The sequence below is a fragment of the Hevea brasiliensis genome, chromosome 18 (genome assembly GCF_030052815.1).
Source record: "Hevea brasiliensis isolate MT/VB/25A 57/8 chromosome 18, ASM3005281v1, whole genome shotgun sequence".
Classification (NCBI taxonomy): Eukaryota; Viridiplantae; Streptophyta; class Magnoliopsida; order Malpighiales; family Euphorbiaceae; genus Hevea; species Hevea brasiliensis.
In genome coordinates this window covers 47,745,878-47,773,254 of record NC_079510.1, presented here as the reverse complement: position 1 = coordinate 47,773,254, position 27,377 = coordinate 47,745,878, and the positions used below count along the sequence as shown (strand labels likewise).

The following is a 27,377-nucleotide window of genomic DNA, read 5'->3' as shown; positions in this document are numbered from 1 at the left end:
TTTAATAATTAAGGAAATAATTGTATAACTTTATTTTTATAAAAACATACTAATAATTCACTAAATTATCTTTTATCTTACCTAGTTACTTCTTCTTTAAATATTTATTATATTTAATAGAGATAAAGAATAAAAATTAAAAAAAATAGTTAATGTTCATTGACTTTCTAAATGCGACAAACATTTAAAAAAAAAAATTCAAATGCGACAGATAAAATAGGTAAAAATGATAATCGGAATGTAAAGAATAAAATTTTATAATTTACTATAGTGTTAAATTTTTATTTGATCACATTTTCTATTACAATGATTTACATCCTAATAAATTAAATATGTACTACGTGCATGTTTAATTAGTATATCATAATGAAATGAAGCTCTTGGTTATTATTTTAATGAATTTTTATTTATTATATTTAATTAAGCCATCAACTTCCTAATTTTTAGTAATTGAATACTTATCTTTATAGCGTAAAAAGTTAAATTTAAAATTTGAGAATCTATATGATTTTTTTTTATATTTATTTTGCATTAATTAGATCGTAATTCAATTAAATTTATATAGTTTAAAAGTATTTAATGTGCTAAAATCATCCCATGACAATTTTTAAGCAATCAATTTAAATTTCAAGAATTCTATTTATTAGAAATAGTTTTTGTCAAGAAGCCACTCAATTTAAAAATTTAAGTTTGTAGCCGAGAGTCTTAAAAATAGTTTTATATCTCTAACACATCCCATATACAAATGCTCATTGAACTTGAAGTGTAAATAAACATAAACATAAAAATACTTTTATTTGTGTTGATATATTTAATTAATAAATGAAGATAGTCATAATTTGAAGTTTGAATATTGGTTTAAGAGGCTCTAATTAACATCATGTTAAAAGAGCACTTATTCTAAACTTTTAAATTTATAAAATACCTTTAAAATAATTTTATATCTCTGATAACTTCAAGTTGAATACACCACAAAAAAATATAGGAAAAAAAAAAGAATGAGTGAAAAATTGAAAGAGAGAGAAGGATCTTCACTTTAATAATAAGGAAAAAAAAATTTATATACACATAATAATGAATTCAAAATATAAATACATAAATTTCATTAATTTTACATATAAATTTCAGTATGTATTATAATTTAAGTTTATAATAAATTGAGTATAAACAATTAATGAATCGTGAACCGATTATATGGTGGTTGAGTAATATGATTGAAATGCATCCAAATTATTCAATGCATATAGAAAAGACAAGCAAGGCATAAATTTTCGGTGAAGTAAAAACAAAAGCAAATCGTTCTTCAAATTGAAAAATGGGTAATTTGGGCCATCCCTATCATACTTTTTCACTATTTTGGCCTTCAAAAGTCATGTGGCTTCCATACACAACATTATATGTTCATCATCATGCGTAGCACGAGTTAAACCCCATCTTCATGGATTTTAATTTTCTTCCCAAACTCATTTTTTCTCAAACCATTATTTCTTCTTCTTTTTTTTTTTCAAGGTATAATAAATTATAAAGCTAATAATTATCTTTTTTGCTTAACTTTACAACTTAATTATTAAAACTAATAATTGATGGTGGTCAAGAATAATTTAATTATAAAAACTTAAATTAGCCATAATTTAAGAAACATATGTATACTCCTTCACTAGGGATGCATAAATATAAACTATATATAATAAATTTAGAAGTTTTTTTTCCCTCTTTATTGATTTAATTATGAATAAGGCAAACACGAGGAACACTTTGCTAAGTCTCTCTTGCAGATATGCAGGGTATTAATTAGGAGAAATTAAAAAATATAAACAAAATTTTATTATGATCATTTATTATAGTGGGTTTTAATTAGTTGATCCATCATAATTAATAATTTTTTTATAAGTAAAATTTTATTAAAATTAATTTTAAATTAAAAAAAAAAAACTTAATGTTGGAACATCAAACTAAACTCAAGTCAATAAACTTACCCTAGTGCACTTAACTTACACGTACTATGCTAAGTGAAAATTTTTGTTAAAGTAGGCAAATTATATAGTGCTTCCGGTGTATTTACATAATCACTCGTAAAGTTATGAGTTTCAATCTCATAAATTTAAGCTAAAACTACTTTTTCTATGAGCTGCTGTAGTTTTGAGTGTATAAAAGAATGTCCATTGGCATGAGTTTAGTGTGCAGCTTTCTCCAGCCTTTATTCTTATCTTTCTTAATAAAATTTTTGCTTGCTTATCAAAAAAGGACTGTATACTATTTTTTATTACACTAAATGTATCTAATAATTTATCATCATATCCATTATATAAATAATAATCGTATAAAATAAATTCAAATTAGACCTCCAAATCTACGAGTAAATTTTCCACCGTTATAAATAATTCAAAATACTCAAAATTTCCTGGCTTATCCATCTTCAGGTCATTTTCTTTGCCATGTTTTGCATTTCAATGGCTGATATCTGTTTGGGATCGTCATTGGTTTTATTTTCTCTTGATAGTGCAGTTCTCTTTTTTTCCCCCAATATATTCTGCTCTATATTGCTCTTATACCTGCCATAGTTTCTATCTCTTGTTTGGTTTTTGCAGCATGAAATCTACTTTTACAAAGACCCTTTGATGAGCTATCTCCATAATTGGATTTTGATCACTCCAAAATTAGAAGCAAGGATATGAACTAAGTGGGCTAGGAGGAACCTGCAAGTACAAATGAATTTTATATTCCCTTCGACCAAAGGGATATTATTTCCTTTATGCCTGAGGAGACTTTGAATTTAGCGTCTGGTTAGAGTAACTGAGGGAGGGTCCATTTTTTTCAATTTTCTCGTTGATGTAATTTTATTTTCATATTCATAGAGAAAGAGAGCATGAAGCTCACCAAGAGCCACAATGAAATGCCAAACAAGTGGTACAACTAAAGGTAATGTCCTCCAAAAAAAACACATTATGATTCATCAGAGGCATAGAGTGAATTGTTGGACCCATCTCACAAAGATGTCTCGAAAAATTGGATCAATCTTTCTTTTCAGTGTCTTGTATTTTCAATCTTTGATTATATTTTTGTACAATCACTACAAAGGAATTATTCTTCTCTTTTTATTTACCTAAATATAGTAAATTTCCTTATCACGATATGCTCACTGAGATTTGAGATCAAGAAGAGATTGACCATTGATGGACAAATTAATTGTTAAATTCTTCACCAATGAACTTTAAGACTATAAAATCTCGAGTTCGAGCTCTAATTAGAAAACTAATTATAACAAAAAAAATTATTAAATTCCTCTACTCAATTAGGACCATTTTGTTTTCTTATAAAAATAGAAAAGAGCAACTCAAACTTGAAATCTTATTTAAATTGAAAGAAGCATTTTATCTGCAAGCTAAGCTTGCAATCAGTTAGTCATCATTTCTATCCACCTTATGCGTATCTCAGTTTCTCTCCCGGTTTATAATAATGGCCAGTACGATTTGACTGGAATTTAATTTGTAATATAATAAAGACCATAATTAAGAGATCTAGCTCTAGGGCTAAAAGAAGATCACAAGCATACAGTAGCAGGCGCGTCATTAGTTGATTCAAATATGATATAAAGTGATTAGAGCTTAAAATATTTTGGACCCCATGCTACATATACCCACTATGTGAAAGGAAAATCCCTTCTCTCTCATTGCTTTTTGAGGCCTAAAATACCTTTTCAATTTAAATTCACGATTCTGGTTCAAGGAGTCTAGTGAATTATGAATCAAAAAGTATGAATATCAAAATAGCACGCTACACGTTGAATTGGGTTCATCATCACTTAGCCACTTTGATTTGGGTTTTTAATCTCTGATTGACACATGAAACATGAAATTGAAATGTAACAGCAATGCCAAAAAACTGAACTAAAACTAAAATCGAACTTGACCTGCTTTGATATCATGTTGAGAATTATAAACTGAAAAGTATGATTAATTAGACTCCATACTTTTTTTATTTATTTTTCTAATATTTATATGCCCTTTAATTTTTAACATGCAAGCGATGTCTAACTTGTTTCCACAAGTAATATTCCAACAAGGAGGGGTATAGTACCAGCCGGCTAATATATCCTACTTGAAATTAATGCGAAGGCAAGTTTTCATTTTTTTTTTTTTTTAATTATACATGAGTATATATGATCCCTTTACTTATGATGCATGCATGGATATATGTGTGCATGTATATATATATATATGTGTGTGTGAGTATATATACAATTTCATACATGCACTAGGAAAAAATCTGACAGAGAAATGAGCTTGGAGTTTCAAGACAGGATTCATGAGGTATGTGTTGTATTGCCCGGTTTTTTATACCAAACTCAAGAAAATTTTGAAAGGAAAAAAGAAATAAGAGAAAGAAAGGGACAGCAACTAAGAAACTATTACCCACCAAAGGAATAAAAACAAATCAATAAGGAAACCAATACTAAAGAGTCAGCTGTTGCACTAAAATACCATCCTGTATTATTGGCCATTATTACTTCATCCTTCTGTGTCTGATGAATGGATAATGGTCGTAATAATCTTTCACACCCTAAGTAATAATAATAATAAAATACACTCTTTTATTTAGAATCTGATTTGGTTAATATTTAATAACCTTATATTGTGAAGTTTCTTTAGTTATATACCCATCAAAATTTTTTTAAAAACTGAAAAAAAAATAAATTAAAATAAATATTCAATAATTGAATTAAATTGATATAAGGGATGAGGGTTGATTTTCATTTTCTCTAAATGTATGTTGTCAAGTATGAGTTAGTGGCTCTAATAGGTTGCACCGACTAATGAGTCATGGATCGAGTTTCGGATATAATTGAATGATCATAATTCAAAGGGAAATGATGGTAATGATTAATGTATTGATGATGGTATAGATCAATTATAAATCATAATTAAAAAAAAAAATAGTTAGTGCAAAATAGTTCAATGGAAGAAAGAAATGAAAATTCAAAGAGAGGAAGAAAGAAAACAAAAGCACTTTCATGGGACCCATAATACGTCTCCTGATAGACCCATAGATGTGATTTTCATCTTTCTCCCCACTGCTCTACACTATTCTTCTTTCCCATAGTCTCTCTCTCTCTTGCTCTCTAAGCCCCAATATTTTTTCCCCATATCTTGCTAAAAATATCAAAGAATTTCTTTGAGAGAGAAAAAAATTGATCATGTCAGGTGACAGGCCTAAAGATTCTGCCGAAGGATCCTCGCGATCCGGCGGAGATCATCAGCAGCAGCTTCCTCAACCGGCTCCGTTGAGCAGGTACGAGTCACAGAAAAGGCGAGATTGGAACACTTTTGGGCAGTACTTGAAGAACCAGAGACCTCCAGTTTCACTGTCGCAGTGTAACTGCAACCATGTTCTGGAATTCCTAAGGTATCTTGATCAGTTTGGGAAGACTAAGGTTCATCTACATGGGTGTATGTTTTTTGGACAACCAGACCCTCCTGCTCCTTGCACTTGCCCTCTAAGGCAAGCTTGGGGGAGTCTTGATGCTCTAATCGGAAGGCTGCGAGCTGCTTATGAGGAGCATGGAGGATCATCAGAGACAAATCCTTTTGGAAATGGGGCTATTCGGGTTTATTTGCGCGAAGTGAGGGAGTGTCAGGCTAAGGCAAGAGGGATTCCATACAAGAAGAAAAAGAAGAAGAAGAATCAAATCAAGCCAAGAGAAGATGCAAAGTCCTCGATGCAGCCAGCTTAATCAACTCCTTCGGCTTCTGCAGACGAATGGTAATTCTGCCTTAGAATTATATGCAATCACATACACACATACGGATATATATATATATTTACAAATATGTTCATGCGTACATATATTATATGACCACTATAGTTTCGTTTTGCTTGGAAATTTTCAGATTAAGAGATGCAAACTTTACACTGCAATCTTTGTCTATATTAAATGACAAGCAGACAAATCAAAATCCCACTTAATTAAAAATCGATTCTTGAAAATGGGATTATAACAATTGAACCATAAATTAGAAATATAACCTCTGCGAGTAGAAAGAAGTTGAACAGATTAGCTAATTAGGGGAGGATACAATGAAAGAAATTGATGATCAAATAAAAGGGTTTCCTTTGTGTCATATATAAAACCCTAAACCCATATCGCAAAACCCTAATCCAGGCATGCCTATATATATGTGTGGACACTGAAGCACAGTAGGTTTAATAGTATATGTTTTAGCTTGGGTTGTATGGGATCGATGGTAACTATGATTGGAGTGGAAGCAAGAAAGAATGGACTCTCTCTCATATTATGCAAAACACTGTTTATACGGTTTCCAAATTAAATATTTCTGAATTGCTTACTTTTTCCCTTGTTTTTGGCTCTTTTTTCTTGATTCTCTGTGATTTTTGTGCTCCCCATGAATGACCATGTGACATGTCATACGTTGCATGTGATTTCATATGCTCATTGACGTCTCATTTCTATTCTATGCGTTCCCTATGTATACACTTAGCATTAATTATTATTATAAGCAGCATTATATATCTCCCTAACCATTTCCCCATGCTTAGGTGCTTCCCAATTATGTATAAATAATATATTCTTTTCTTTATATATTATTGTGGAACAATAGTCTTCTATATTAAAACATTTACTTTCATTGTTAGTAATCATTATTGCAAACCTCGTCTAATTAGTTCTAGGTTTGCTCGTACAAAGTTACCACTTATCGATGCATGCTATGTCAGGATCTGATTTGATTTACTGAAATTCTTATTGTATTACCTTTTTTTTAATTAAATTTTTAATTACTCGAAGAGAAATGAGTTTTTTTTTTTTCAAATAAAACTTTTATCAAACCAGTGTCTACTTGTGAGACACATTAATTTTTGTAGTTTAATATCATTAAACTTGTATTGATTTTGTTGTTAGTGTGTTACATATGTTTAGTCTGACTTAATTCAACAGTTAAAATTATATCACTCGTTTAGCAAGTTTGAGTATCTAATTTGATACTCTCTAATATCTTTATAAACAAAAAAATATGCTGCGCAATAAATTTTATTAATAATTATTAAGTTAAGAAAAACTTAACATAAAATCCTTAATCGAAATCTCGATCAATCAATAGGTCTTCCCTTAAAAATCAAACTAGAGAGAAAAATGCTAAGAGAGGAAGGTTAAGGTGAGGATATGTTGAGTCCTCAATTTAAAAAAAAAAAAAAATAACTACTTTAAAGGGATGAAGAATGCATCATCCTCTATTTTATATGTAGAAATTAAAAAAAAAAAGCTTGAGAATTAGTTGAGATTTCATTTTCTGTTTTACAATGTATATATTTTTTGGGGTAGATGTATAATTAATGAAAACGAAATTACTTAATTATTCTTTTCACATGTTTCTTCATATTGAACATATAAATAATTTCACTTTTATTATAAGTATATCTACATAAAAAAAAACAATAACCTTGCTTTATTTGTTTTATTGAACATTCAAAATTTTCATTTTGAGGTCAAAGCACAAAGAAGGTTTTTCCTCTCTTTCTCATTAATATTCCTCCTAATTTATTTAGACTCTGTTTGAGTATGACTGTAAATGAATTAAGTTATTTGCGAGCTATTTAGATGTGATTTGATAAAAACTAGGTCCGGTTTGACTCGTTTAGAAAATGAGTTGGGTTTAAACTTGATTTTTAGTCTCATTTAATAAATGAGTCGAGTTCAAGCTCCACAATATTCGATTTATTAAGACTCATGAATCAGCCTGTTTATAGACTCACAAATCAACTTGTAAGTAAGCTCATTAAATAGGCTCATGAATATACTTGTTTATAAAAATATTTATATTAGTTATTGTATTTTATTATATATTATAAACATTTATTATTTTATTTTATTTATTAACATTATGAAAATAATTATTATTTAATCAATAGTACATAAAATGTATTTTATTAAATATAGTTATTTATAATTTAAATTTAATTTTTATAAAAATTTAATTATTTTTTTTAAAATGAAAACTAATCAAAACGATGTAATTTGAACTTTATAATACTAAATCTAAAATTTACTTTATAAATGAGTTGAGTTACTCATGAGTTATTTAAAACTCAATTCAACAAAAGTTCAGATTAGCTTGGCTAATTTAGAACTTATTTTTTAAACGAGTCAAACTTAAAATGATTGATATTCAATTCGAACTCAAAGAAATTTTAACAAATTAAAATTAAGCTATTCAAAAATCAGCTTAGTTCGATCTGTTTACCCACATACATTTGAGATTGGAAACTAAAAAAATATTTTTTTAAAGAAAAATATCATTTTACATATTAAAAAAAAAGCAAAACTATTTAATTATTTAAAATTTTTTATGATTAAAACATATTAAATTTAACTTTAAATTAATTACTATTATCATTTACGATATATGAAAACCAATTAAACTGAAACCTTATCATTATTTTCTCCACCGACAAAGGAATTCATACTTACTTCACTTCCAAGGGACTTAGACGATATGGTTAATTTCTTGAGCTACGCAAATGTGACACGTTGTGCAGCATAATAGGGAGAAAGGGATGTTTTGAAGTTTACTTGGAGAAATTAAATTAAACTCTTTTACTCTGACTAATTTTAACTTGGCGTATGGTTTAAACCATAGTTATATTTAAATTTAAGCTTTAAAATAAATATAATATTAATAATCAAATTAATAAATACATCACCTCAAATACCTGGTTTGTTCGTCTGTCTATCAATGAATTTTTAACCTAGAGATACCTAAAAAAGTATAAGAGTTATTTTCAAATTTGTAAGATGTTGAATTTGAATTCCACGAAATCAATTATATATAATTGAAAAAAAAAGGAGCTGGTCTGTCTCCCTTGTGTTTGCTGTTGCTGTGCTGACAAATATAATATTGTTGGCCTATGTGTCTGTCAGTATTCATTAATTTAGCTATGAATGCTAAAGATTCTGGAAGAGAAAAAAAGAAATGCATTAGGAGAAATGTCTGTATTCTTTTAGTTCAGAGGTTGAAGATAAGTATTCTAATTTGTTAAGAGATTATTTTTTGGTTATAATATTGAAAGCTTGTTACAATTTTGTTCAATTTTTTTGACATATTATTTCACTTTGGTTAATTTAATCTTACTAAAATTTTATTAATAAAATAAGAACCATGAAAAATTTAACTTGAGATATCCAGCTAGACCCAGGTTAGCAGACTATCCATGTATACCCAACTTAGAACAACACAAGCTAAGTGAAAAAATCTAGAGAAACAATACACAAAAAAGAACACAAAATTCAACAGCAGGACAACAAAATTACCCAAAGACTTGAAATAAGAACAACAAAATTGCCCAAACCCTAAAAACACCAAGCTAAAATAGGCACACAAACCATAATCAAGAACAAAAGTATACTTCAGAGGCAAGAGACACCCAAGCGCATACAATTCCATCAAAAACAGAAAAAACCAGAAAGAAAATCAGATGCACAACGGATGCACCAAAGAGCCATTAGAGGAATGCAAAAAAATCCTGAGACCTTGAGTTATCCTCCTTTGCTAAGTGATCAGCAAGATGGGCAGTGAAGACCTGAAATTAATGATTTCATTTAACCATTTGTTCAAATATCATTACCTACTTCCAAACTTCATTTTGGTGGTGCATTAAAATTAAAATTCTTAACTATTTGATCAAATTAGTTTTTTTAGTCTTTCACTCTCTCACCTTAATACCATCAAATCTTATTATTATTTAATGCTTAATAGTTTTCAAGATGAATTTATGAAAGAATTGATTGATATGGTAAAATTGAATTTTCAATGATAGCAATAAACAATTAGAAAAATGAAGTTTAAAATTCGATTGATAAAAATTAGATAAAATTTTAATAACTTTAGAAATTTTAGCTAACTCTGTCAAGATTGAAAGTATTAAATAAAATTATTAAAATGCAATAAAGTTTGACTCTTTTTTTTTTTTTTTTTTTTTTATCAATAAGCCTATATGTCTGGGTTATACTTTAACCCTCTTCCCTTCGGTTTGGTTTCACTAATATATATATCACCAATGTGGTAATTGGCAAGAAACCACTCACCCTGACCTCAAAGCTTAAATTTGCAGATGAGTGTTCCAATAATAGTGTTCTGTCTAATATACTCTTGCCTATGAATGTCCATTGAACTTGAAGTGTGAACAAGTAGAGGTTCATTTTAACTTGTGTTGAAATATTTAATTAATAAATAGGGAGTTTAGAATTCGAATTATCTAAACCTTTGGGTATGAGAAACTTAGATATTATGTCCAAAAGCTACTCAATTTGAAAGATTAAACTTGTAGGTAAGGAACTAAGAATAGTTTTATCTATAATAGTGATGAGGTTTGTTACACATGTTTTGGAGGAGTTTTTTAGGGATGGAATTAGGGTTATGAATAACATATAGGCAACAAATCTCACTACAATAATGTCAGCTTGTAAAGAATGGATATTATTTGCTCATTTTTTTTACTAATTAATACTGATAGCACATAACAAGCCATGCATGCTAAGGCTAGCTAGCAGTAGGCAGTGAATTATTATATACGATATGCAGAAAGCACTGGATATCTGCTAAAGATTGCACTTTTCGTTTAGCTTTTGCCTACTTCTTCTAACTAGGTAGAAAAAAAAAATTAGAATGTTTGTTTGGCATTGAGTTTGGAAGATCAAAATTATTTTTCTGAATAAAAATATCATTTTAGATGCTATTGAAAAAAATAATTAAAAAAAAAACTGTTTTATTATTTTAGTGCTCTTATAACTAAAACATATTAAATTTAATTTTAAATTATTTTTTAATACTATCTAATTAGTATATTTAAAAAAGTGATATAGTTTTAACAGTAATACCAAAAAGGAGAGAGATACATATTAGATATGGTGTTTACAAGAATAAGTGATTGTTAAATTAGAATTAGGATTTGAGTGAATTTTCAAAGAATTATTTATGAAAAAGGAAGAATTGGATGAGAGTTTTATCAATACTATCTTTACGTTTCGTTTCTTGTTCTTTAATTATATATATGATGAATGCAGATTAAGTTAAGGAAATTAACAAACTCGATCTCTGTCTCTTTTGTGAATGTTGCAGGGGTTACAGAATAGTTCAGTTTGGATGAGCAGGTTATATAAATGGGAAATGATTCAAGTTTGTGGTGTCGTCTTCTCTATTCTCTAAGTGGGTATTAGGTTCGTCCACAGCAGATATGATAATATATATACATATATATAAATGAAAGAGCAGTGTTAGCTACTTCTGAAATAATGTTGTGGTACGTGGTCTAAAAATGGACTTGTAGAAGATAGGAATTTAATTACCAAGCACTTTGTAATGCCCTTATATCACTAGACATGTTGTTAGAATCCTAAAAAAGCTAGCATGCAATATCTCTTCTTTGCCGCAGACACAGTAATGTTTTCACATATACTGTGAAAAATAGATTAATTAAGCCTTCAACTTTCATGTTATAATTAGATGAGTTGTAATTATTAGTTATTACCCTTTAATTACTGGTCTCAACAATTCTATTTTATATTATATAATGTTAAATGATTTAAATATTAAAATAATAAAATAATTTTTTTTAAAATTAATTTCTTTAACGACATTTAAAAGTATTTTTTAACCTCTAAAATTCAATTCCAAATCGGGCACCAAGTGATATCAAATTTAAGAATTAAAAAATATTATCTTATGTTGTAACAAGATTCTTAATTAAGGGGATGGAGAATACTTCTCAAAATTAAAATAGCCGTTAAAGGGACACGATTTAAGATATTGAACGATAGGAGAATTTTATGGTGACCTTGATTTTAATAAAGTAAATATCATTTTATTAATAATTACTACAAATAAATGAAATAAAACTGCATTTTATGATAAAAATATAAAATTAAATTAAAGTGTAATAAAAATAAAGTAACAGTAGAAAGTGTACTTAAGACACCATAATTTAAATTTAATAAATATATTAAATTTAATTTATCAGAATAATAAATTAAAATTCATCTTATTATTACATCAAAGTATATTATTATTATTATTATTATTATTATTATTATTATTATTAAAAATGTTCGCATGAAAAATTGAAGTTAGAGGCCCATGTCAGATGGTCGATGGACCCTTAAATTATATCAGGCTCATGCAAATATATACACTTACAAAATCCAATAAAAATTAGTGATTTTTATATTTATAAAATAATGTTTTACTTTGTAAAATAAGTTAAATTTTAAAAAATTATACATTTTTAGCTCAAAAATTTTACATCAAATAATAATATTTTTTTTTATTATTTGGTAAAAATATTAAATTAAAGAAAAAATAACGTCACTTAAATAATAGATTTATTTTTTTTTATAAAATTAATATACTAAATATTTTTTTAATTTAATAATAATGAATTACATTATTTGCATTTATTATTTAAATTTAAAATTTTTGCTAATGCTTTATTTATAAAATGGCCATAAAAATCACAAGATCAGAAGGCACACAAAAATTGCCTCCCACTCTTCGAATTCACAGTTCTCCGTTCCGTTTACGGGTCCACCCTAATTGCTAGAAGCAATGTTTCAAAACCGCAAGCGCACAAATCAACCAGCCGTCAGTCATCAGTCGCCCGCTGAGCCGAGAAAACCCTCTGGCTTGGCAGCCGAAAGCCGGCGTACGTTGCTGGTCACAACGTCAAACCCCACATCGAACGCGACCGCCTTCCTCATTCCCTTTTTGCCCATATATTACACCACCGACCGGCTTCCTCTTTCCCTTTTTGCCCATATATTACACCACCACTTTTACCGAAGGGCATATTATTGGCTGCACTCTCTGGATGTATACAGTCATGCATAAAAATATAAATTTTATTTTATTTTCCAAAATTGAAAGTTCAAAACCGATGTATCTTATAATTTATCATACCATAGTCTTTTTTTATTTTTTAATTTTAAGCCCTTAAGAAATATTAAATTTTAAAATAAATAAATAAATTTAAATTTAAAAAATTACTTTGTCTTTCTACACATAGAAAAAAATTATTATTATTAGTAAAAAAATGAAAGGAATATTATTTTTTTATATAATATAATATAATCTTAACCTAAATAAATTATTATGACTGTTTGAGAAATAAATTAAGATATAATAATAATTATTGTGGAATTGGAAGGCAAGGAGTGGAAGCGCAGAGAGAGACCTAAATTATGGTTAGCGGACGGAGCAATCTGGCAGCTAAGACAGTAAAGTGGTAGCCGAGCCAAATCCCGATGACGCAACCCAAGTCACCACACCTATTCTATTCCCTCTTTACTTCACGCGCTTACCCACGTCCCGGCGACCCCTATCTTTTATTTCCCCTACACTTTCGCCCCATGCGTCCGGCGCGTCACCTTCGCCGCACCGACCCCGTTTTCTTGTTTTTTTTTCTTGGTCAGAGATCCCCTTTGCTCTTTCACCTTCTCTCTCACATCAATATCACACGAACCGAGAATAACCTAATACACCACCATCACCAACGAGAATACGACGACGACCACCACCACCATCCACCATTAGAAAGAGATGGGTGACCTCACGGATTCTGTCACGCAGTCCACCACCCCTCACTCACGACCGTTGCCTATCCGTGAGGATTGCTGGAGCGAGGAGGCTACCTCTACTCTTGTCGAAGTTTGGGGCAAAAGGTATTTGGAGCTCAACCGAGGTAATCTCCGTCAGAAGGACTGGCAGGAAGTCGCCGACGCCGTCAACGCCAAACATGGTCATACGAAGAAGACTCACCGTACGGATGTGCAGTGTAAGAACCGTATCGACACGATTAAGAAGAAGTACAAGATCGAGAAGGCTAAGGTTACGTCCTCTAACGGAACGATAACATCGTCGTGGCCTTTCTTCGAGAGCTTAGATAACTTGATCGGATCTAATTTTACCGCTAAGAAACAAGCTTCTCCGTCTCCTCCGGTGGCTCTGCCTGTAACTACCTACAGGAGGACTCCCACTTCGACTCCGCCTACGGCGGTGGTGGCTTTGCCCCAGAAGAGGCCGTTGGATGATGGCTATTTCAGGAGGAATTACTCCGCCATGGCTGCAGCTGCGGCAGCCGCAGCTGAATCGGAGAGTGAAGAGGAGGAGGAGGAGGAGAGGGAGGGGGAGAGGGAGAGGGAGAGCGAGGAAGATGAGGAGGGAGAGGGGATAAGGAGATTGGCTCGAGCTATAGAGAGATTCGGAGAGGCTTATGAGAGAGTGGAGAGCGAGAAGTTGAGGCAGATGTTGGATTTGGAGAAGCAGAGGATGAAATTCGCCAAAGATTTGGAGATGGAGAGGATGCGTATTTTCACTGAGACGCAGATTCAGCTTGAGAAGATCAAGAAGGGCAAGCGATCTGGGTCCAATGGTGAGAGAGATTATTAAAATTGACTCTAATTTACTTTGTTCCTTTACTTTTATGTAAATCTTTGTTGTAAGTTAGGGCATGGAGATTTCATGAATTAATATTATTGTGGATTTTATGCACAATTGGTAATATCAGAAGAATTTTAGACCTGCTATGAATAGAACAATACAAACAAACCTGAACATTTAGATATGACAAGTTACGATTAACGAAATTTGTCAGTCTTCCTTCTCAAGTTCAATATTTTGATATACTTGTCAATTTTTTTGAGTTTATTTGGAATTAATTTCCTCTGTGTTGGAATAGAGTCTATAGATGCTATCCTGGATCTTTTTTTTAGGGATTTAACTAGTTTCTAAAGATTTAGCTTTGTTTTGAGTTGTTGAAAGGTCAAAAGTAGTTAATTTTTTAATAGCCAACAACTGCCATCCAGAATATCTATGGATAGATTTTAAAATGTAACATGTTCCTGGTTTATGCATTTGATGCTATATGATTTTAAAATCATGCAAGTACCTAAATCCAAAATCCTATCCCAACTTTTATTGCTTGACATTAATCAAATAAGATCAGAGCCGCTGATTTTTGTCCCCAACAACTCTTTTAGTATGGATAGAGAATTCCCGTCATTTATGTTTAGGGGTAAAATTCCCGAGTAACCAATAATACAGGGTGATTTAAGCTTTTAGAGCAATCACTTTATATGAAAATGGCTATTTGGTGGTATTATCCATTGATGTCCTGCATTTTGATTTTGATGTATGTATATTTAGCATTTGTCTTGTAGCTTGTAGTGTTCCTGTGATTGATGCCTAACATCCATTTTTTCCTCTGCTAGGGTGAGGGTTTTGAGGGAGTATCTCCTCTGATTGTGTAGGCATCATTATACCTATAGGGCTTGTATTGACTACAACTGAAGTTAGTAATTTGTGCTTCTGAGTCTGCAGGAAGCATACTATTTTAGTTTTAGCAAACTTGATAGGACATTGGCATGAAAATTCACCATAATTCTAATATTGTCATTTCTCTAACAATGTAGGTATACTTCCTCCATGATTGTTCCTTCTGTCATTTTTTGGATGAATTATACACTTTTGAATGCTAGGTGACACTTTCTTGCTAGCTTGCCTAGTTTTTTAAGTGGGCAATAATGTATATGTTGAGTAATTTCATGAACTGGTTCTGTTCTGAGTAATAGATGGATAACACTAGTCTACTTCTAATTATAATAATCTTGTCATGCCAAGTTGGTCTAAACCTTCTCTAGTAGTCTAGTTGATATATAAGAAGCAGGAATTGACCACACAACATTCTAGTTACATCCTAGATTTTTTGTTAGATGCTAATGCTATATCTGTATCTATTATTTCATCCATTATTTCTTTGGTGCAAACTATATGCCTGTATTTCTTGATGGTGAAAAGTATAATAGCTGCTGGCTCAACCTTGTGTTAAATTTTTAGGTGAATTGTCAATAGGAATTATTGAACAACTTTTTATTTATATTATAATTCAGATGTGTATAAACATAGTGTCAAATTTTTTATCTTCATCTTCCCACGCTTCTTTATCAAGCCAGTTGATAAACATCTTGTCATTTCTTGCCTATAGGCCCCAACTTGCCATGGATGAAAACCTTTATGCTTTGGATTGGAAGGCTGATTCGAAGCAAAAAATCTTCATTAGGTAATAGGTACTTAATTTTTTAGAATTAGAGATTGTTGTCATATTGATGAAAACTAGAATCTGGGCATAGGGATAGCAGCTAGTCTATGTAGGGTTCTAGAATTTTTTTTTTTTTTTTTTTTTTTAAATATATAGAATCTGTTTATACACACTATAGAGAGAATGGATGTTGTAACAATGTTGTAGGAGAATGGATAATTGCATAGATGATGTTTACGTATTGTTTGACAATCCATCTGCAACTCTGATCCCCAGAGGCTTTGTCAGGATAATTCTAATCTAGATGTTAATTGCAAAAGCTCAAGGGGTTATGGCAATGGTCTTCCTTTGTTTAATTAGTATGAAAAGTTGTCGCGCAGCAGCTCTACCCATGTTGGCCTTGGCCAGGTTGGGGGCGGTAGTAAACTCATAAGCTTTCAAGCTTTTAAGGGTGATATGGACATGTTTGGATAGAGACGTGCAGAAATTCACTCTTATCTGGAATGATTTAGGACTTGGTAGAAACATTTGGATTAGGGACTCAACTGTGATTATATCCAGGCTCGAGTTTTGCAGAACCATCCGTGTTATCTTGAATTTGTCCATTGCCTTTGAGGAGTGTAAGCCCTGCACTTCTACATACCATTATCTTTAGTTAGTTATGTCAAAAGATGATGTTTGTTATATTTCTTAATCATATATGATTGAGAAGAGGATGAACTTCGTGAAGTGCAAACCCCATAGTCAATAAATGTTTAGTCCCTTATTTTCTTTTTCTTGCTTGTTTCTTCATTGACATTGAGCAAGGGAAAACTATTGTGATTTGTAAGAAAGAACATGGACGTGGTTGTTATGGATCACCCATTGGACGGCTTCTCAACTGATCCTCGCCGCTGTGACTAAAGCTGAATTGAATTTGAATACTCCACAAGAAACAAACAATAAGAGTGACATCTACACTAATCTTCTCCAATAACATTATCCATGAAAATGAAACCGACCCTGTGAGATCCACCGCGGAAGGAGCAGAGTTGAACTGCAAGAGCACCGTCCTTTTAAGTAGAGCCATATGATTCAACCTTTAGTCATCCCAGAGCAGTCGCAAAGCATATATAAAATTACCTTAGCCAGTAGCGGTTTGTTTTGGAAATTTCTTGCATACATCCGATTTTATATTATAAAGGATAAGTCTTATGTATCTTGCATGGGTTACCAATTAACCAAAAACAAGTATCTAGAAAAAAACAATCTTTTACTCAAGATTATTCTGCAGGCAAATGGAAATTTGCTGTATTTAGCATTGAGTATTTCAATTTAATTCTTGAAATAAATCTTGGATTAGAACTTGTCAATCTTAATTGATCTTTCATCCCACTTAGCAGCAGATATCTTATTACCATACAGCCAATCCCAATTGCAGGAAAATTGGATAAGATAAAAGAGAGTGAAAAGCTGGGTGAAGGTTAAAACTGTGGTGACTGATCCCGTCACTTAATCTCCCAAATGTACTTGGCAAAGGGGACGACAAAATAGTCGAACCATATTCGATCCTGCACTACCCACTTTATGAAAAGCAAGATGGAAGATCTAAAGGTACATTTCTAGCAACAAAGAGCATATATGAACTAAAGAACATATAAAATAAAAAATAAAAATATACAAATACAAATATATAAAATAAAAGCATATAAAAATAATAATAAATTAATTTCCTAACAGAAATCATTAAAAAAAAAAAAAAGATGGAAGATAGCGACTCTACTCTTCACCAATTGTAGGTCGTTGCAAATTGCAAAAGTGGGAGGCGCCGCTTGAATTATTGCATTTCCACAACTTCTAGGATTATGCACCACAAAAAGAATAATATCTCTTCTTTTTCTTTTATTTTTATGAACATTTTGGCCAATCAGAGCATGGGTTTATTAAAAAGTTTTCTTTTTTTAAAAAAAATAATTTTGTTATGGACAGCGGTTTGAACTTTAAAAGGGCTGGTGATTTGCGTCCTTGTGTTATTTGGCCATTATATATATATATGTATGCATGAAACATGCAGAATTATTGAAATCATTTTTGTATGTTATCTGTTTGGATCTTTTGCTCTTACACATTACGATTTTCTAAGGTCTTTGTTCTTTTTATTTATTAATAATTTTTTTTAAATTAAAAGTTAAGTACTAATGAGTTAAACTCTACTTGTTTAATGTTTTCTTTTTCCCATTTTTTCATTTATTTATTATTTGGCCCATCAACTAATTAAGATAGCCCTATAACTGAAGCGCTTGTTTCCATGGTGTCCGTCGGCAAACAATGGACAAATGAAAAGAATACAAAACGGTTGTTAACATAATGTTTCTTTCTGGCTAAAACTCTCTCTCTTTTTTTTTTTTTAATTTTAATTAATTATCATGACAACACAATTAAGATAATTAACCCAAATTCTTTTAAAAATCCTAATTCATTTCCCATCTGACAAAACATAGTACTCTATATATATGAATTGTAAATTTACAATTTTGAAATTAATTAAATTTGGTTTTATTAAATTAATACTCATTATTTGAAGCTTGCAACTCTTTTAAAAGATGAAAAAGAATTTCAGAGCTGCTACTCTGACAGTCCATAGTATGATATATTTTGGATTATAGATTGCATTCCAATGATACCAAAGCAGTGTCATGTTTTGATAGCCCAGATGGTGGGACTTGGCAAAATATTTTGTATGAGGAATTTTCTATATGGATGTGAGACTATCCAACCAATATAGATGTCAAAATCTACTGTAAATTATCTTTGCAGATGCTGGTGGCACCATCTAATAAAATCATCTCATCACCATCATGAACAAAATACTTAAAGACATGCCCCCAGCCAGCCCACTTGTTAGTGCAAGCTAGATAGAAGTGCATTATTAATTATTCTATGGTGGAAAGTTATGTGGGGACTATTATTTCATCCACCATCAAAGTCACTTTGATCATCTAATAAAAAATCTGATGATCATGGGGTAAGTGGTTGATGGGTATATGCTCTATCAAAGTTTATGTGTTCTAGCTATTAATATATAATACTGGGAAAAAAAAAATTTTGGTTCAACTCATTTTTATCTATTTATTCCTCCAATATGATCAGGTGGTATGCTACATTGATTATCATGACCAAATATACATGCTTTATTTATACATAGTAATATTTTTTTAAAAAAAAGAAAAAATAAAATAGGTCAAAGCGCATTTATTTCTTGGATATATCCCACAATTTATGCATGAAAATTGGCTGCTTTTGGTCAAAGATCAAGAATGGTTGAAACAATGGGAACTGCAAAAAATTTTAACCAAATTGGAGATTTTTTTTTTCTTTAGAAGTGCATTATGATTCAATTCCCCTCCTAGTTAACTTTGAGTGATAAGGGAAGTAGTTAATCAATGGATATTTATAAATTAATACAGAAATATAAATAATTATAGCTCTTGAAGTATATATCATTGTCTCACATTAATTTGAAATAAGGTGTTTGTACTATATATAAAACTTAGATAAATCTCTTCCTTTTAAGTTAACTTTTGAGATAAAATTAGGCCTAATTCATTTTTTAGATGTTCATGACTGAGCGTGAGGGAGTGTGTTATCATATTAGTTTAGAATAAAGTATTTGAGTTATATATAAGACTTTAGTAAACCTTCTTCCCTTAAGTTAGCTCTCAAGGCAAATTAGATTCGATTTATTTTCTCTATATATAAAAGTATTAACAATTAATACGTGGCATAAGAGAACTGTATTTATATTTATTAATTATTCAATGCATCTAATGTACTATTTTGCATTCACAAACACATGAAATGTGTCAAATTAGCCAATTTTCTACATATAACATCATGACAATACTTATTCTTCTAACGAGGATTAATTTATGTTTAACTCTAGAAGGAAATTGATAATAACAATAATAATAACTTAATTATTTGATGAGTGATGCAAGCATTTAATTTTATCATACAAAGACCAACAAAATCTTGAGCTACATAAACAAATTTTCCTTAAGAAAAGATATAAATTTAAATCATGGGCAGAATTGTTATGAGAATTGAATGGTGGTGTAAGAATCATCATTGCACAATCATTTTTCAATTCTTATTGAAACAATTTTTGGTACTTCACACAGTAGAAATGTGACCATTCTCAGTAACAATATCTATTCCTTATTTCTTACAAACAGATTAAGAAAAAAAAATTTTGCACATGTGTTTCTCTCTCAAAAAGATTACAAAAATTATATTGCTTTCTCTTCATGAATTTCTGTACTAATTAAAAGCCACACTTGAATATTAAAGAAGCTCTCAAAGCAATTACTTATGGCTTGATGATACATGGAGTAGCAAGATCCTGCCACAACTGTTTAATATCATCATCATCACCAACATCAATTTCCAAACCTTGACTCATCTTCTGCATTATTTGCCATTTTTCTCTATGCCTCTATATACACGAAAAGGGGGAAATTCAAAAAAAAAAAATGAAAGAAAGAAGAGAAGGGTAGGGAAAAGAAAAGGAAAATGAATAATAGGGATGGAGTTCTTGAACCCTAATGGATAAGAACCGCAGGAATGAATCGCAAAGAAAAAGAAAAATCATATATGGCTCATTACAAACTCATCAAGAACCTCCTTTAAGCATCATTTGGGGTCTCAGATATGCTCTCTAAGTGTGGTCTCCACACCCCAACACGACCTCTCCTTCGATCTCTCTGAGTTGATAGCTTCTCTGAAAGTATCTCACTCAGGTACCGATCAGAAATGAGAAGGTTTGTGGACATTGAAATGGAGTTGCTGACGACGTTATTGCTCAAATTGTTGCTTTCACTATTGTTGTTGCTATTATTCTCTCTTCTTTTCCTTCTGTTGGTGCTGGAATTTCTTGATCGAGGAGGCTTCTTATTCTCTGGGGTTGATGGGAGTGGAATGAGAAAATAGATCTTTCCACGCTGAAGCTCAGCATCAGGTGGGACTACAACGATCTTTGGAACCACCCCATCATCGCAGGGAGAAGAGGGCTTTTTCAAGACGTGTTTTGGGTGTGCTTTCATGATCTCGCTTGCTCGGATTGTGCCACTGATCTCTTCTACTCGGCCATTAGAGTGTACTATTCTAATCACGTCTAGAGCTCCACATGGTAGAATGCAAGAGATACAGCATCTAATGGTGTTCTTCATGGCTACTTCTCTCTCTCTATGAGTTCTTCATAGAGAGAGGAATGAGAAGGGGAGGGTTGTAGAAAGGAAAGAAATATATGGAGAGAGAAAGTGAGAAGACTTCTTTTTTCTCCCGTCTTTTTCTTTTTGGGTTTTGGGTATCTTTCGCAATGAGAGAGTGGGAATTAGTCACTTTAAGAATTTTGTATCAAATGATATAAGATTTTATTATAGTCTCTGTAATAACCTTTTTTTTTTCCCCTTGTATTCCTTTTTTTCTGCTTTTTGTGGATGAGGGGGAAGAGGAATTTTGCTCTTCCTCACTTGCTTACGATGAAATTCATGGCATGAATAATTGAACCTCACTCTGTACTTTGCCTTTTGGATCCATCATTTAGGGCCCCCCATCCCTCCATGCATCACCAAATTCGATAATTTTGGGGGTTGGATTTGCAAGGTTGGGGGACCCATGGTTAACACATGTTAGTGCATGATTGGGATGGCCAAGTAAGCAAAGACATGACCCTTTGGGGGTGATCCAAGACATGTGTTTCAATCAGGATTTGACATCTGTCCAAATTCAACTGAACCAGCCACTAAGATTAGGTGGAGAGGCTTATGAGGTGGGGTTCTTGAGGTGATGGCTTTGTTTGGAGTGAATTGGGTTTAGGGTGAGTGAGAGGAGTGGGAAATTTGGGAAATAGGGTATAGGGAGAAATCTTCTTTTGAGGGGGAGGTTGTGATCTTTCAATATCCCCAAGCAAGATCATGTGGGTTGTGGTTTTCATTGGAAAGTGAGGTGTGATAGACTTCTTTAACTTTTTCTCCTTGTGGATTTTAGGTTTGTGAAGTGCTTCCTGCTTTGACTCAAGGCATTGACAGTAATAAATAGTCTACTAGGCTTTTCTTTTCGTTTTTTCAACAAGAAATTTACTCTTGCATGACTAGCTAGAAGCCTCTAATAGTGCTTCTCTTTCTTTCCCTTTTGCTTAAAAAAAAATCTCACCCTTCATTTGTTACTTCTCCAAGAAATCAAGATTAGGTAAAGCAATATGATTTTCCATTTGCAGAAGTGAAGAGATATTGTCTTGCAAGAAAAACCAAAAGATTCAAGAATTAGATGATGAGAAGTAGGAAAATAGGCGAAGATTTTTCTTTTCTTTGGATTACTGTTGTGATAGATTTGGTGTCCGTGTAGTTTCATATTGAGCTATAAGACCAATCGATTTGTGAGCCCACATAGACATTTGCCACAAGAAAACAAGGTAGTTAAAACTGTTTACTTGGCTTAAGCTGCTTAATATTAATCTTGGCAATGTCCCATCCAAAACATGGCCCATCCATTAAATGGTTCAGATGTAGACGTTAGTGGGCAACATGTGAAGGATAGAAAGGAGGGGTTTAGCCATTTGCTTTCCATGTCACATTCATATATTTTTAATGCTAATAAAAATTATCTCAAACCAAAACTCTTTTTCACATTTAATTACAATCAATAAAAAACACAGCCATAACCCTAATAATTTTCTTTTACTGTGATATCACATTAATTACTATCATTTTCTCATGCATTTATAATGATTTTACTTTCGTTAATTATAATAAATGTTTATAACTCGATTTTTAATTTTTAATTTAAAGTGTTTGACATACATAATTTTTAAATTTATTTTCAAAAATTAGTAATCATTGGTTTAAAATTATAATTATATTGTTAAAAAGTTGAAATTTTCTTTTTTTTTTTTTTTTCTATCAAGGGGAGGGGATCGAATCGGGATATAACCCCAGGTTCATTATATCCTTACCACTAGACTAAAGCTAGGCAAATGAAATTTTCATACTTCACTTTTTATCCTTTTATTATATGTATCTATTGTTAATTTTGATAGTAGTAGATAAATCAATTTGACATGATTAAATATAAATAATTTATATAATGACTATATATATCACAAAAGAAAATATAAATTGGCATGTATTAGAATTTAAATTTTAATTAAATTATAATGCGTAAAAGTATGGAAGATGTAAATTTTCTAATATATATATATATAATATTTTATTTTTAATTAATTTTTATCCTTTTATGAATTTTTATTAATTATTTTATTTTATTTTTTTAATTGATTTTATATTTCAACGTGATTACTAAATTCTTAACACCATTAAATACTACCAAAATAAATGGATAGTGCATATTTATAAGTAAAAAAAAAAAATTTAATTATTAAAAGTGCAAGAGTAATTATATGTAGAATTCATGTTAGTAACTTTTTTTTGTTTTCCCCTGTTATTTTTAATTCAGCTAATTTTGAATAAATTACTTTCTAATCCCTAAATTATGTTATAATTAATATTTTTATTTTTATATTTTTAAAAATCAACACTCATATCTCTATATTTTTATTTAGTCCCACGGAAAGCTCTTCTGTCAAAATTTGCCGTTAATGAAGCATGAATTGACCCTATTGCCCTTTTCTCTCTCTCTCTCTTTACATTATTTTCTTTCCCCACGCTCTGTCTCTCTCAGTGTTCTCACTCTTCCTCTCCCCCCTTCTAACTCTCTCTCTCTCTCTCTCTCTCTCTCTCACAGCCAAATACAATAACATATAGAAAATGAAATAAAATTTAATTCCCTCCCTATATTTATTATTAAAAAAATTTAATTTAATTTAAAAAAAATATAACTCACTCGCTATTTTAATGTGTAAATTACTTTTTTTTATATTTTTCAAATATTTTAAAAATTAATTATTTTTAATATTAATTTCTTAATTAATTATTTTTAATCTTAATTTAACTATAATTAATTATTTTTATATTTTACTTTTTTTAATATTAATTAATAATGTGAAGACAAAAAATAATATTTTTATATTTTTAATTTTATTTAATTATAATTTTTTAATTTTAAATTAAAAGCGTGAAGTATAAAAATTATATTTTTTATTTAAATGATTAAAATTAATTAAAATTTTAATTAATTATATGAAAATATAAAGATATTTTTTTTATATTTTTAATTTAATTAATAATATTGAATAATAAAAATAATATTTTTATATTTTATTTAAATAATTATATAATATAAAAATATTTTAATATTAAAAAGTAATATATATTAATTAATTGAATTAATTTGAATATAAATTAAAATTTATGAGTTTAATTAAATAAAAAATTAAAAATAAATTAAATTAAACGTCGTCAAATTGAACATTATTCAAATAAAAAATTAAAAGGGCAGAGAATAAGTTTGCCGCATCCAACATCTCCCTCCCTTTGACTCTCTCTTCTCCTCTTCCTCCCACGCAGACAATATTTTTATGCAAATTAAACATCTAAATTCCTCTCCCTTTCTCAAATGTATATCTAAATCAATATATTCAACTCATCAGACTCATTCTTTCTCCAAACAACATACCAAGATAAACAAAACCAAAATTTGACAATGCAAATCCAGCTCAACAATTCCAGTCATTGTTGGGATATACAACACAACACGGTCCAAAAACCACAAGAAATAACTTTTAAATTATGCACAGAAGTTGACAAAAGTAAAAATTTCATTTCTCAAAGTGAAATTCTTTATGAAATTACAACACAAACAATTCTTCAAGATGGGGCTGTTCTCACAAAGTGAAGCTTTCTCTTAAATTAATCTCTCACCTGCTCTATTGATTTGAGTCTAAACTCAAACCCAAATTCAATTTCATCTCCTGCGCTTGATTGAATACAAAAAATCATTGGCATCCCGTTCACCATCAAATCCACTTGCAAACTCACCACCACCCACCAACTCACTCCCAATAACAGTATCTAGGCCACTTGACAAAAGTTTGCCTTCACCTGCATGTGCAGGGAACCCAAAAACCCAAGGAACCACCAATTCGGCTTGTTGCTGGTTCTTAATCGCATACTTTGATTGCAGAATGGTAAGAAAATGGTGAGGCATGGTTCATTAGACAACAATCGCAGACTTGGGGGTACTTGAGAGAACCAAGGTAGAAGTGCATATGGTTGTGCTTGACATGGGTTAGATCAACATTCTTAAAAATTCACTCTTTTGTGTTTCTGTTTCAAGGAGCGACGGGTTTGAGATGGAGCTTTTAGAAATTAGGTGAGGTTGAGGTGTTGAAGGAAATGGGTATGAGATTTAGGTTGATGCTAGCTGGGAGAACGAAGGTCTTTGAGGCTTTGGATGAGGAGAAGCTTGTAGGTGGTTGGATTGGACGGAAGGACTCAAACTGTGAAAACGAATTTAAAATGCAAGAACAGAAGTATAGACTTTTAAAAATACAGGGACAAAAATATTAATTATGCATAATTTAAAGATTAAAAAGTAATTTATTTTATAATTTTTAATATTTAATCATTTTAATAATAAAAAAAAGTCTCCACCAACTATAGAGCAACTGAAAGTTGAAACCACATAGTTGGCAAACCATTATTATAATAAATTCAAGTGAGTAAATTCTAGTTTTTTCAAGTGTCAATGTCATTGAACCATGTCTATCCATTAATGCATCTTGAAGCCCAAACAAATCCAAACATTATTAATGAGGCTGCTTGAGCTTGAGGAAGCCTCCAAAACTAGCCAGCTTTGAGTTCTAAATTTGCGGGATTGTGTCTAAATTCCATTGTTAAGAAGAAGCCTGCATTCTCTACACCAAAAACTCCATTATTCCGCCTAATTCAAGGCCATTAAAAAAGGGAATTAACAAAAAGGCCCCTCAACTTTTCCTAGCCCTTGAGCCCAAATACTGTTTAAGGTGTTTGAATTTGAAGCCCATCCCAAGGAAACTAGTTTTTTCAGCCCATCAGCCTCAATGGCTATGGCTGATCTGATCCAACTTTATCTCTCTCAGTCTCAACAACTCTTTTCTTTACTTTTCCCAGAGCTCCAACCGGATGATACATCACTACACCCATTCCCACCAAATCCTCCGACGCAATGCCAATCTTCAAAACGCCATTCAACGGCTACTCCGTTAAATTCAGTCCCTTCTACGAATCGCGACTAGCTGTCGCCACTGCCCAGAACTTCGGCATCCTCGGAAACGGCCGTGTCCATGTCCTCGCTCTCCCTCCATCCCCTTCCCTTCCCCTCTCTGAACTCGTCGCCTTCGACACAGCTGACGGTGTCTACGATCTCGCCTGGTCTGAATCCCACGATTCTCTCCTAGTCGCCGCTGTCGCTGACGGCTCCGTTAAGCTCTTCGACACCGCTCTTCCTCCAACGCAGAACCCTCTCAGATCCCTCCAAGAGCACACCCGCGAAGTCCACTCCGTTGACTACAATCCCACTCGGCGAGATTCCTTCATCACTTCCTCTTGGGATGACACCATCAAGCTCTGGACTCTCGACCGTCCCGCTAGTATACGCACATTCAAAGAACACGCCTATTGCGTCTACTCCGCTGCCTGGAACCCTAGGCACACCGATGTTTTTGCTTCCGCTTCCGGCGATTGTACGGTCAGAATTTGGGATGTCCGTGAACCGGGTTCAACGATGATAATTCCAGGGCACGATTTCGAAATTTTGTCTTGCGATTGGAACAAGTATGATGATTGTCTTATAGCGACGGCGTCGGTGGATAAGAGCATTAGGGTGTGGGATGTGAGGAGCTACAGGGCACCAATTGCTGTGTTAAATGGGCATGGATATGCGGTTAGGAAAGTGAAGTTTTCGCCGCACCATAGGAATTTGATGGTTTCTTGCTCTTATGACATGACAGTGTGTATGTGGGATTTCATGGTGGAGGATGCATTGGTTGGGAGGTATGATCACCACACAGAATTCGCAGTTGGGTTGGATATGAGTGTTCTTGTTGAGGGTTTGCTGGCTAGTACTGGTTGGGATGAATTGGTTTACGTTTGGCAGCATGGGACGGACCCCAGAGCATCTTGATGGGGAAGTGTTTTCTACTTGTTCTTCTTGTATTAGTTGCTAGCTAGTTGCTCTGAAAGTTGCATTTTCTATAGAGCAAAAGCATTGGTGTGTTGTTTGTCGGGGATAATTATCAAATTCCAATCTTGCTGAACGAATCCCTTGTACATCATTTTTAATAAAGCAAAAAGGTTTATACTTCA

At 31.6% G+C, this 27,377-nt stretch overlaps 4 protein-coding genes across 6 annotated transcripts; 3 read left to right on the top strand and 1 right to left on the bottom strand.

The window, feature by feature from the left end:
* The first annotated feature begins 5,046 nt into the window (after positions 1–5,046).
* LOC110634917 (protein LIGHT-DEPENDENT SHORT HYPOCOTYLS 10) lies at positions 5,047–11,545 on the top strand. The gene is made up of 2 exons (XM_021784076.2): positions 5,047–5,760; positions 11,130–11,545. The coding sequence occupies exon 1, from the start codon at positions 5,195–5,197 to the stop codon at positions 5,729–5,731; it is 537 nt and encodes a 178-aa protein (XP_021639768.1). The 5' UTR covers positions 5,047–5,194; the 3' UTR covers positions 5,732–5,760; positions 11,130–11,545.
* A 1,654-nt stretch (positions 11,546–13,199) lies between these two features.
* Positions 13,200–17,580, top strand: LOC110634916 (trihelix transcription factor ENAP1-like). Of its 3 annotated transcripts, none has more exons than XM_021784073.2 (2): positions 13,200–14,433; positions 16,045–16,436. In XM_021784073.2, exons 1-2 carry the CDS (start codon positions 13,602–13,604, stop codon positions 16,140–16,142), a joined length of 930 nt encoding a protein of 309 aa, XP_021639765.2. In that variant the 5' UTR covers positions 13,200–13,601; the 3' UTR covers positions 16,143–16,436. The 3 variants fall into 3 exon arrangements, with proteins under 3 accessions (XP_021639765.2, XP_057996756.1, XP_021639766.2); XM_058140773.1 differs by lacking the exon at positions 16,045–16,436 and adding an exon at positions 17,519–17,580 and having other exon boundaries at positions 13,201–14,433; XM_021784074.2 differs by lacking the exon at positions 16,045–16,436 and adding an exon at positions 15,272–15,517 and having other exon boundaries at positions 13,201–14,433.
* A 2,617-nt stretch (positions 17,581–20,197) lies between these two features.
* LOC110634894 (uncharacterized) lies at positions 20,198–21,485 on the bottom strand. Its single transcript, XM_021784040.2, has one exon. The coding sequence runs from the start codon at positions 21,303–21,305 to the stop codon at positions 20,763–20,765; it is 543 nt and encodes a 180-aa protein (XP_021639732.2). The 5' UTR covers positions 21,306–21,485; the 3' UTR covers positions 20,198–20,762.
* Positions 21,486–26,152: 4,667 nt separating this feature from the next.
* Positions 26,153–27,377, top strand: LOC110634910 (peroxisome biogenesis protein 7). The gene has a single exon (XM_058140398.1). The coding sequence runs from the start codon at positions 26,239–26,241 to the stop codon at positions 27,193–27,195; it is 957 nt and encodes a 318-aa protein (XP_057996381.1). The 5' UTR covers positions 26,153–26,238; the 3' UTR covers positions 27,196–27,377.

Bases quoted from the DNA above. Each gene is read 5' to 3' on its own strand.
- LOC110634917 (XM_021784076.2), top strand. From the start codon at position 5,195: ATGTCAGGTGACAGGCCTAAAGATTCTGCCGAAGGATCCTCGCGATCC.
- LOC110634916 (XM_021784073.2), top strand. From the start codon at position 13,602: ATGGGTGACCTCACGGATTCTGTCACGCAGTCCACCACCCCTCACTCA. The intron at 14,434-16,044 runs GTGAGAGAGATT...TCTTGCCTATAG, and splicing joins CAAGCGATCTGGGTCCAATG to GCCCCAACTTGCCATGGATG.
- LOC110634894 (XM_021784040.2), bottom strand. From the start codon at position 21,305: ATGAAGAACACCATTAGATGCTGTATCTCTTGCATTCTACCATGTGGA.
- LOC110634910 (XM_058140398.1), top strand. From the start codon at position 26,239: ATGCCAATCTTCAAAACGCCATTCAACGGCTACTCCGTTAAATTCAGT.